At 49.5% G+C, this 12,152-nt stretch overlaps 1 protein-coding gene across 1 annotated transcript in view; it reads right to left on the bottom strand.

Moving 5' to 3' along the window:
* Vwf (von Willebrand factor) overlaps window positions 1-12,152 on the bottom strand; it is a 142,830-nt gene that overhangs the window by 62,980 nt on the left and 67,698 nt on the right. The window contains exons 17-20 of the mRNA XM_059258637.1: window positions 11,225-11,319; window positions 9,972-10,132; window positions 1,913-2,016; window positions 380-518 (exon numbers count right to left, since the gene is read on the bottom strand). Coding sequence (XP_059114620.1) covers window positions 380-518; window positions 1,913-2,016; window positions 9,972-10,132; window positions 11,225-11,319 — 499 coding nt within the window. The remainder of the gene's footprint in view (window positions 1-379; window positions 519-1,912; window positions 2,017-9,971; window positions 10,133-11,224; window positions 11,320-12,152) is intronic.

The raw sequence follows: 12,152 nt of genomic DNA, 5'->3' as shown, positions 1-12,152 counted from the left end.
AAGGGAAGTGAAACACATGTCCAAAACCAAAAATGATATGATCTATGTTTTGAAACATCATGAATGTATCCCTGCTTACTCAATTCTGTATAAATAAAGGAACACTCTGGCTGCTAGTCAGTCATGCTGCAAGATTCTCCCGACCACCGTGGCCTGGCTCACTTCCTTCCCCAGCCAACTCCTTACAACCCTCTGCAGGATCCATCCACCGCCGGGGATAGCTCCCGGCAAGGCACCCTTTAGGGGGGTCAGAAAATTACTCGGACAAAACCAAACGTCAAAGTTCTTTCTCTAGACAGAATCAGACCCAGAAACTCCCAGACTGCAGCCCGCATGTCCTGCTCTGTTAGATACGGATGGTACCCCCTCTCTGTCTCACCTGCACCAGAACATACTGGCATTCCCCAGGGAACAGGTACTTGAGTCCATCGAAGGTGATGTAGTGGGCCATGCCAATGGCAGAGCACGTGGCATCACACACGTGGTTCGTGCAGTTCCACCTCCGGTCCCGGCAGACACTAGGAAAAGCAATCAAGCGTGATTGGTTTGCACCCTGGGTGCCAGGGGCTCAACTGGGTTTTAGGGAACAAGGAGGCTGCGGGAGACCAGAAGACACCAGGTAGTCACCGAGGAAGCCTCAGGAAGCTGAGCATTTGCAGCCTGTGGAAGGAGCATGGGCCTTAGAGGCCTAGCACAGGGTCTACAGGAGAAAGGGAGCTCATGCTGCTCTCTAGTTTCGAGGAGGAAAGAGAGGTATGGAGTAACGTGGGTGTCCAGGGTGAGCCAGGAAGCAGAAGAGAAGGTGGGGGTTCTCCAAGCCATCTGCCGTGGACTCACTAAAGGGTGGCCTCACCCTAAACATTACAGAGTGCCCGAGACTGGCCATAGGGTCACCGTATCACAGACAGACCAACAGAGATCTCAGCAGGGACATTCTGAGACTGGAAAATAGAATGGGTGGGCGAGTCTGCCAGGAGCGGTTTCGTGTGTGTGGTTATGTGTTTATTTCTATACCAATTTGCCGGCCACATGTCCTACCCCTCACTGCCCTTAACCAGAGCTGATCTCGGGAAGCCCACTCATGCGTCAGAGGTGGTGAGCTCAGACCTCAGGCGCTCATCCCCTCCCCCACCTCCATCCACAGGGGCCCCTGAGATTGTCTACAGCCCAGAGTGAAAGGTGGGGTGAGTGTAAGGGAGCCTGTGCAGGATAGCCAAAGAAGGCAGAAGGAAATAACCACTGCCTCCTCACTCTCAGAACACTCGCCTGCAGTACAGGGCCTGTGGGAAGAGATGGGCCTTGAGATTCAGCCTCAAGAAGAACAAACTATATCGTTTGCATGGTGGAACACCTGGAGATCGTCACGTTAAGTGAATTCAGCCAGACTCAGAAAGACAGTTATCATGTTTTCTCTCATATGCAGGGTCTAGATTTATTTAAAAGATACAAAAGTAGAAGGAGGACTATCTGGGGGAGGGGAAGGGACAGTCAGAGCAGGGAGAGGGGCAAGAGAAGGTGACGCGGGAGAGTACATGAGCAAAGCGCATTATACGCATGTGTGTAAATGTCAATGAAACCATTATCTTGTACAATTAACAAAAATAAATAAAAAAGAAGGAAGAAAGAGGGAGGGTTGAGAGGACCTTTTCAACAACCCTCCCCACAGCCTGGTCACTGTGAGCCTCTGTGGAAGAAAACTCTCCGAGAACAGAATTGCCTATCTGTAGGAAACAGGTGCGTGGCTGAGGCCAGCGGTGGAAAGGGGCATTTCACGGATGGGGAAACAGAGGCAGAGTAAGGAAAAGAGCAGGAAGGTTCCCCAGGGTATGAGGACAAGTGCCAAAAGTCCTGTGTCCCACACACCCTCATGCCACCTTGATGGCTGGTCACCACGGCATACCCAGAGCCTCACCAGGTGTTGCAGCCAATCTTCACTGTATCTCCTGGGGCATACTCTTGGCCCTGGTGGAAGCAGGGGCACCGCTCCAAGGCCACACACTTGTTTTCATGCCGGACCTACGGGTAAAGAACTCCAGTGACTCATGTCTCCAGGGCCACAGGAACTGATACCGATCACTGCTGACGAAGTATTGTGGAGCTCAAGCCTGCCAGGAGCCCAGCATGAAGAGAGGGAGTGAGGCAGAGAAACCCCTGCAGCACACTAGGCAGGGCAGGGGTCAACACCTGGGGTCAACACCTGGCAGACACTGGCGCCTTCTACACTGTGTCTCTCTGTCAATCAAAGACACAATTGCTTCTGTCCTGCTAGCTGACATAACCTGGGACACGTTTGCAAAGACTTTAGAAACCCATGTCAGAAGTTCCGGGATGTGCATATTCCAGACCCAGCCATGACAGGCAAAGGATGTCTCCAGAGGACACGGGAGTTACAGATGGAGACTAAAGAAGTATTTACCAATGAACTGAAAGAGAAAAAAAATAAATAAAATCAAGTATTCAGAGACAGGCAAATGATGCCGTTCTTAAGGGATCCCTGGGAGCTGGTTTGCTGTGGTGTGTGAGAGGGTCCTTCACAGGACTCTTTAATGAGGTGAGCAATGCCTATCTAAGCCGTTAGTTTTTAAAATGGGGAGGAAAATTCTAGACATATATAGTCCCAATTTTCACGTGTATGTAATACAGACTTTGTTGTTAACCAGAGCTAGAAGGAAATAGGGAGGTTGCCTCCAGGTAGTGAGCTGTGAGATAAAGGAGTTCTGGGCTTATTCTTCTTTTTAGTCTTATTTTTTTCCACAATGTTTTTTGATGAGTAGATGTCATATTTATAATTTTAAAAAACAGATCTCATGTTTGATGAGAATTAATAAGCATTTAGTACCCTGGAGGAGAGACTGAAGACAGGGCAGAGGAGACATGGCTAAAAGCATGTCCAAGACATACGTATCAGGTGATCCTCCTCCCAAGGTCACCTTTTCCAGCCCCGATGCTCTGACATGCTATCTACAGAGGTGCTGTCTCTCTCTCCCTCCTCACCCCCTCGGGAAGTGACTCCAGAGCATGCTGCACTTCCTGGGTCGTCTAGGGACAAGTGGGTGGAGAAAGAAACCAGATCTGCTGACTCAGTGGGCTGAAGAAGCACAGCCAAGGCCACCCTGACCCCACCACCATGATCCACTACCACCTCAACCAAGAAGCAGCCTTGGATACCTGCACTGGACGGACCTCACCTGGGATGTGATACAATGTACTTTGATCATACATTCTCCCCCATCACCCTCTCTTGTCCCTTGGGACCACCTAGGTGAAGGCCCCCAGCTGCTGGGCTCCAAAACTACCTAGCTAGCAGGGAGAGGTACCTGGTCTAGATGATTCTCACTCCAGTGATCTGGTGAACTCCCCCTGCAAGCTTGAGTTCCTAGACCTTTACATTAAACTAAGCCCTGGGAATATGTGTATGCAAAGGATTTCCACATCAGAATCATAGGTTAAAATTGTGTATGCGAGATAGAAAGAATACTATTCTCCACTTAGCACCACATCTGTCAGCCTCAGGAGGTTTCCCCAGTCCTAGGCATGTCCTCTAAATGATGGGGCAATATTGGTCCAAAGACCTAGGAATATCCCAGCCCACTGTGTCCTTGGTAGTGCTTAAGCCTGGGACCACAGTTCTTAGAATACAAGGAGCTTAGGAGACCAGCAGAGAAGGCAGCGGGTTGGCAGGAGCAAGGAGGGGGATGCAAACGTCTCTCTTCAGAGCCTTCCAAGGTTCACAGTAAAGGTTCATGCCCACAGCCTCCAAACTTTGTCAGGTTAGACCTCAGTCTGAAGTCTGCCACCTAGTGGCTACCAGAAGAATGGCTGACCCATGCTTCCTACAGTTAGTAGAGATGGATAACAAGCCTTTGTGGGAAGGGATCATACAGCCCTGCTCACATGGTGTCTCACCTCTGTGGGACATGCTCTGCACAGCACCTGCAAGTAGGCTTGAGGAAGGGTCCCCAGGCCTTCTTGTGTGCATCCTGGCTGTGCTCACCTCTCGGTCCAGGATCTCTCTGCTCCCACTTCATCTAGGTGGGTCCATGTGCCCAGCCCTCCTCCAACGTGCTTAACACTCAAATCCCAGTGCCACCACCACTGTGCTAGCGAACACTTCTCCTCTGACTTCTCACTGGCTGTGCACACTCTCCTCTCTGCCCTGACTTGTGTAGTTCTCACTGGCCACGCACACACTCCTCTCTGCCCTGGCTTGTGTTAGTAAAACCACGTCACTAACTGGCAGGCTGCAGCATCAAGATCGGGGCTCAATGTTCCATAGGATGGAGCCGGTGAGGAGGCAAATCATAACCGGAAAGGAGAGGAGGGGTTTTCCAGGCACTGTGTGGAAACTTCCTGACTGGAGAGAGATGATATATAAGAGCCTGGTCAAAAGCACCCTGAGAACCCCAAAGCCTTAAAGAAATCCCTGGCAACTGAGAACCACAAAGACAAAGGAGGAATGCAGGGAATGGGGAGGGGGCCTGGCCAAGAAGTGGGCAAGCCAGGTAAACAGTCCATAACTGAGCTGTGCAGCAAGCCATGGTTGGACATGAAGACATCCGTCTCTGTCCAGCATGTCCTTCGAGAATACTACAGTGGTACTAAGATACGATTTATGAAACCCGTAGAAGACTTCAGAAAGTGTGGCAGGAATTACCACCCCCACCCCCAACAGGTTATCAACTTGCGATTGTTCAATAAGCATTGTCCAAGCTGAGAACATCGTCCTCAGTCAGTTCCAAAAACAATCATGAGGCAGGGGGAAAAAATTGCTTTGTCACCCTTCTCTAGATATTCCCTCTTATTCATCACCAGAGGTGACACCATACAGACCAGTCTCCCAAATGCTGCCTTCACCCATCCTCTATGACTCTACTCCATCAGGATTCACAGCTGAGTGTAGCTGGAGTCAAACACATGATGGTCAGGAAAAAGGCAATCTGATCAGATAACTCACACTAACACGTAAATGACTCTTCCTATCAGGCTTTGTTACAAAGTCTGGCTCATGAACCAAAATGAGCATATGCCCATCATATGTCAGTGAGCCTGGTTAGGTGACAAGTTGTGAACAGAGGAAGTATTTTTTGACAGAGATGGGTTTTCTTGGATCTTATAAACATTTATAACCTGATACAGCACTCACCTGACATGCACAAGGGCCCATAAAAATCTCTGGTGCCCCCCAAAATGAAGCTCACTCCAGATGGGACCGTGTATGTTGGATCTAGTTTTAAAAAAAACTATCTATGTCTTTCAGTCCATCCAAGGACCAGGAGCGTGAGCATCCTTCACAGCAGCAGGACGTTCCCTAGTACCCGCAGACCAGGGTACCAGTCTGAAAGGTGTAGTTGCCAGGTTTCAAAGGATAAATCCCCATCTCTCAGACAACGTGCTACACTTTCCTCGGAGGCCTAAATATCTGCAAGCCGGTGTCCCTGCCTGAGGGTTGGGGGACCAGGAGGGTTGAAGGGTCCTGGTTCTGCCCTAGGCTCCTACAAAGAGCCGCAGCTGTGGCTGGAGTACAGTGAGCAGGGCCATGGGTTGTGCTCTGCTGCTGACTAGAGGCAACATTAGGTAATATCCTAACGTAAAGAAGTGGCTGCACCGGGCAAAAAGTTCAGGAGCACTTTCCAACTAAACTAAAAGGCTGAGCCTGGGCTACCTTGTAAGTTCCAGACCAGCCTGCACGACAGAATGAAGCCTGTCTCAAAAATTCAAAACAATCAATAAAAGACTTGGGAAGCCCTTACCACCATCCATGTTTTTATCTCCATGAACTGACTATGACACCACCTACAAAGCACCTCAGGACAGTGAGCATCTGTCATCTCTAACCTTCCCTCCAAATCCTTCTAACCCAGTTTTACAGGTCAGGAAACGAAGATCCCTGTAAGGAGACCCTGAGAGCAGCTGCAGGGACTGACAGTCTGCTGCTGCCTGTGGGTACAGCGGAAGGCCTTTGCTCGGAGCAGGTGCCAGGCCCGGGACGCTGGGAAAGAGAAAGCCTCCCTCCTTGCCTCCCACATCTTCAAACGAGTGTTTCTAGGCCTAGAGGGGACATGGATGTTCCTTAAAGTAGGAAAGGTGGTTTTTAGATGAGGACAATGACCACTCAGAGAGAGGCCAGGGCCAGAGATGACCTGGGACTATAAGAATGCAGAAACAGACTGCAATGTCATGTCTGTCACATGTGATGAAAACTGGCTGGAGACTGTACTTTGTGGGCTTTTTTTTCCATGTTTGTTTGTTTGGGAAGTTGTTTGGTTTTTGTTGTTGGAATGCTTGGAGATGAGCCCAGGGCCTTGCACTAACTCATATCCTATGGTGGTTTGAATGAGAAAAGCCCCCATAGGTTCATCATTTTAATGGCTAGTCCCCAGTTGGTGGGGCTATTTGGGAGGATTAGGAGGTGTGACCTTGTTGGAGGAGGGATGTCACTGGGGTAGGCTTTGAGGTCTTAAAAGCCCACACCATTCTTAGTTAGCTCTTTCTCTCTGCCTCATACTTGCAGATAAGGATGTGAGCTCTCAGTAACTGCTCCAGCCCCACGCCTGCCTGCCAGTTGCTGTGCCCCCCACGATGGTCATGGCCTCTAACTCCGGAATTGTAACTCCAAATAAACTCTTTCTTCAACAAGTTGTCTTGGCGTTGGTGTCTTATGTCACAGCAGTAGAACAGGAACAAAGACACACTCCCAACTCCTGTCACTACTTTTCTGCTGTTTTGTTGTTCAGATAATCCATTTTCACTGTTTTCACAAAAGCATTAGTCCACAACAGACTGGAAGAAATGGAAGAAAACAGACCTTCCACCATCCCTTGAGTGGCCGAGATGAGGAGCTAACCCATGCAGTTTCTGAGACCAAGCCTCAGTTATATGCAAACACCACACTCATGGCTCTTACTACAATTCTGTGAATTTTCTAGCTTTTTTTTTTGAGACAGGATCTCTAAACCAGTTTGGCTTTCAACTCCACAAGTACCCAAGGTACTTGAACTCCTAACACTATTGTCTCTCCCACAGGCATATACCACCACCACCCATTTCATGCTGGGGATTGAACCCATGGCCTCTTGCATGCTAGAAAAGCACTCTCCTAACTGTTCCATCCGCAATCCCCCTATCTTGTTATTTAAAAGTGTTTTTGCATGTATCTCCCTTGCACCCACAGCCGTCCAAGTGAGGAAGGCAGCTGAGGACATTACAGAGGGGGCCTCTGGGATTCAGATAAAGACTGAATGACTACACAAGAGTGTGGGGTCAGAGGGTGGCGGAGGTGCTAGCTGGGGTCTCTTTCTGTTCTCAGCAGATCTGTCTCCATCAGAAAGTGACTTGCCGCCCCCTTGCAAGTCTTCAGAATGCAGAATCCTTGGCCCCTTGCTCAAACCCTTGGTACCATGCCATAGCCCTCCCTCATCACACAGGGAACAGGGAAACAGCCCTGGTATGAGGTCTACACCATCAGAAGCACCCAGGCAAGATGTTCCCAGCTCCCTTTCCTTTGTGCTGTGGCCAGGAACACATAAAAGGTGCTGCAGCCAGCTCACTGTGCACACCTCATAAATTACACAGATTTCTCTGCTCTGCCAAATCTGGCCCCGGCTATCAGTGCATCAGGCAGCATTGTAATGAAGCAGTTGTGAAAATAACCCAACCTCTATGGACAGAAGCTTTTGCAAGGGGTCTCAGTTACAAGCATTTCTAAGAATGTGTAGCAGGGGCTTCTGGATGAGAATGGAGTGCCTGGCAAAATGTCTGCATCCTAGATCTGAGGTCACGCTCCCCACCCAGGATTGGGGGTCTAATGTAACTGTTGTACTTATTAATATTTAATACTACCTGGATGTTTTCCTACACACTCGAGTGCAAGTGAACACACACACACACACACACACACACACACACACACACACAACACAACACACACGCACGCATGCACTTTGTTTGAAGTCTTGACCCATCTTGATATGATGGAGTGTGCCTGTAGTTCTAGTGACTCGGGAGGTTGAGGCAGAAGGGTTGCTTAAGCTCAGTAGTTCAAGGCCAGCCTGGGCAACAAAATGAGGCATCATCTCAAATCTCTCTTTTTTTTTAATTTAACGTAAAGATAAATGAAACAGTTCCTGACACTGCTATAATCTCAAAGTCCTTTTTCTTGCCTGAGGCTTCTCTCAGGTCAAGATTTTCCCTCCAGAAACACCATGGGGACAATGGTACCTGTAAAGCCACAAGACACTCACAGTGAGACCTTATCTCTGGGGCTCTTACTCCCTGCCTGTTGCTCAGACCTGAGGTGAGTTCCCTCCTCTTGCAGCCCACTGGCCATCCTTCTCTTACAGTGTGAGCCACACTGTCCAGTGTAAGGGCCAAGATGGTTCTAGAAGCCTCAGGGGAGAAGGCAGCAGGGAACACCTTCGAGAGAAGTACTAGAGCTCTCCATTTGGGAGAGGGGGCTAGAAAGGAAGTAGAGAACAGGCCCTCTGTCCTGCACTCACCTCGGTGCCCAGCCTTCCTGAGGACATGGAATACGTTCTGGTTTCCATGACAGAAGACCCACAGCTCTGTCAGGCAGTGTCCTGGGCATCATCAATGCATACTCAAGCCACCCCATCCACTTCCATGCTGGCCTTCTCAGCTCTGTCTCAATCCCTCACTACATAGTTTGTGTATGAGAAAGGGAAGTCAGGAGCAGCATAAAGACAGGATACATTTGAAAAAGAAAAGTCCAGAAACTGCATTCTTCAAGGTGATGATAATAATAGATGTATGATATATTCAATATAAAACTGACCTAATGGTAGCAGGATCCAGGAGGTTTGAAGGCTTGGGCATGTTCCAGCCATTGCCACCATTCTAGAAGATACACAGAGGAGCAAGGTGGCCACAAACAAGCATTAGACCTTGTGTGTCCTTCAGGGACATTTGCAGCCCCAGAACCAGAATCATGGGACACACAGGGCTAGCCAAGATCTCACAAGTCATTTTATGGAGTCAGAAAACAAAACTTTAGTATAGGGAAGCCACAGTTTGCTTGTGATATGGCAGGGACAGTTTTTTGATTGTGTTTTTATTGTCAACTTGACACAATCTCAAGTCACCTAGAAAGAGGAAACAATCAGACTGACATGTGGGCATGTCTGGAAGGCATCATCTTAGTTGATAATTGATGTCGGAGGGCCCAGCCCACTGTGGGTGATACCATCATAGGCAGGAGGGTCTGAGTTACACACAAAATTAGCTAAGCCTGAGTCAAAGATGGGGGGGGGCAGTGAATAGAGTTCCTCTGCTGTTTCTGCCCGAGTTCCCACCCTGACTCCCCTCTGATCTTAAAGAGGAAGGTGAAGCAGGGCGGTGGTGGCACACACCTTTAATCCCAGCACTCGGGAGGCAGAGGCAAGCGGATCTCTGTGAGTTCAAGGCCAGCCTGGTCTACAGAGCAAGATCCAGGAAAGGCACAAAGCTACACAGAGAAACCCTGTCTCGGAAAAAAAAAAAAAAAAAAAAAAAAAAAAAGGAAGGTGAAATAAACCCTTTCCTCCCAAAGTTGCTTTTGGTCATGGTGTTCATCACAGCGACAGAAAGCCAATGAGAACAGACTTAAAGAGAAAGTTACAGACAAGTATATGTAAATCATACCCTGCTGTGTGTGGGTCCTTCTGCACCTGCAGTATGGATGGAATGTTACCTTTGGGGAAATTTTAGTAGAAGTGCCTGTTTAGACCGTAAGCATTTTCTATAAATAGTTTCTTTGCTTCCTAGGGCAGTTCTGTGAGCCACGATCTTCTCTGTATGTGTCCATCAGGATCAACCCCAGATATTCTCCTCCCAAATCTCTCCCTGGATTTGGTGGTTGAATCTGCCCCTCATCCTCATCGCTGTTTCTTCCTCTCTCTGGCTCCACAGCCTCCTCATTCACCTTTGCCTGCAAAGCAATGGAAGGGAAGGTGCTCCTTCACCATGCAGAGGCTCACCATGCCCGGGGGACAGAGGCAGCCAGACACACAGCCCGGGCTCATGCACTCCAGGTCATAATTCTGGCAAGTCTTGGCACACTCCAGCCCTTGAGCCCGGGGGTTGTCAGCAGGACACACCAGCTTGACCATGGGTGGCCGACAGGACAGACTCCTTTTGCCTTGAGAAAGGGAGAAAGGTAGTGAGACAAGCCGTGGCAGACCACCCTTCTGTCCTGTCCTGTAGCTCACAGGTACCATCACTCACTTGGAAGACTCAGAGCTGCCTGCCCTCCAAGACCTGACACGGCCCAGCCTACAGTGCACTCTAGCACTCAGCCAGGGTCTCCACGGGAGACCAGGGCTGCAACCTTATCTATCTCGATGCTTTGAGCCAAGCTGGTATCGGCTCTCCCGACCCCAGACGTCACCTGATGGCTTTTCGTCTCACATCCCTCTTGACTCCGCTCTCCCAGTTTGCACTGAACCAAGATGCACTGTGGAAATTTCCAGACTCAGGCTGGAGAAGACATGGCTGAAGGTACTAAAATGGAGCTTGGTGGTACCCAATAGGAACACTGAGGAGATAGTTACAACTCCTGAAGGGAAAGCCCATCAGCCATGGGGACTCTTGGGCTTTTGCTCCAAGGCCAGCCTCTCTGTAAAGGTGGCGGCATCACGGTGTGCCATCACTGACACACCTCACTCTCCCTCCCTGTTTTTTCCACTGTACATTTCACAGATTTGCCTCTGATCTAGAAATGAGAACCCGGTCACCCCTCTGCCTTCTGTGTCATGTCTTCAAACAGTACAGCAACTGTTCAGAGCCTCAGACTGGACTGGCCTGAAGCCCTCTTCTTTCAGATCCATCTGACAAGCGTCCAAGGAGGTTTCCTCATCAGCGTGCCCACAGGAAGCAAGCCGTTGAAGAACAAGAACAATGGGCACCATTTCCAGCGAGCCCATCAACTACCCCCAGATGCTCGCTGCACCCAGACTACCACAGGCAAACAGATCGCGCTGATTCCGACAGCTCAGTCTTCTCCTTCCACACAGTAAAATGCTGTGCCTCAGTCACGTGAGTTTACATGTGCAAAGATATGTCTGAAAGTCACTCACACAAACGAAGGAGTCAAGGGATGCTGGGCAGAGCCAGACCCCTGTTTGAACACCTGCACACATCAGACAATGCAGCCAGCTCTCTCTCCCCCGACTCATGGGAAAGAGTCTAGACAGAAGGGAAGAGAAAAGCCTTTCAGGGCTACGGTACTCACTGCGGTGAGAGAGGGGACTGCTGAGGACGATGTCTGGCAACAGGCTTCCCGGGGCGCCACTTGTGGTACAGTGCATGAAGCCTTCTTCACAGTAACTGCAGAGAAGACAGAGAAGACCCCACCTTTTGCTAGAGTTTTCTACAGCCATTGCCCCTTTCCTCATCACCCACCCACCCTGCTCACTCTGCTCCTCCCAGCGGGGCTTCAGAGCCATAACTCTAGAAAGTCTGACCCACCAATGCTACCAGTGACCATCAGGCCACCAAGTCCAGTGGGTCCCTCCAAGTTCTTTTCCTATGTGATGCCCCTTTGAACACCACCATCACTGGGCTACTCTGTTCTCTTAGAGAATTAAAACAATCTCCACTGTATTTCCCCATGTTGCTGGCTGCTCCTTCTCAGCCTCAACTGTGGCTCTCACCTCCCTTTTCCCCAGACATCCCAAGCTTTCTTTCCTTCCACTATGCTGCCCTTCACACTCCAACTCTCATTACAAAAATGACTCATGTACTTCCAGCATTGGCCCACTTCGAGACTCAGACCTGTATATACAAATGTCTCCTTTATAGCTAGTTCCCTTAGTGTCTAAAAGACACTGTAGGCACAGTGTGTCTGCACCAGACCCCAGGTTTCTTCCCAGGCTGATCTGTGAGCTGGTATCCCCGCCCATTCAATCTGACTCCCTTTCAGAATCCAGGCTTCATCCCAACACTGACGTCTCACCCTCTACATCAGATCTACCACCACCCAGGACTCTGCCTCTGATGTTTATTTACTTCAATTCCTATGTGCTTGCTACTTCTGCTGCCAGTAGATGAGACACCATCACTTCCTGCTTGAGCTATACAAGTATCTCCTAACTCATGCCCTGCATCTATTCTCACCTCCCCCCAAAATACTCCTCTTGGAGTCCAAATATCTTTTCAAA

This window comes from Peromyscus eremicus, chromosome 3 (assembly GCF_949786415.1).
Source record: "Peromyscus eremicus chromosome 3, PerEre_H2_v1, whole genome shotgun sequence".
NCBI lineage: Eukaryota > Metazoa > Chordata > Mammalia > Rodentia > Cricetidae > Peromyscus > Peromyscus eremicus.
The sequence above is the reverse complement of the archived record's forward strand: the minus strand, read 5'-3'. Positions and strand labels throughout refer to the sequence as shown.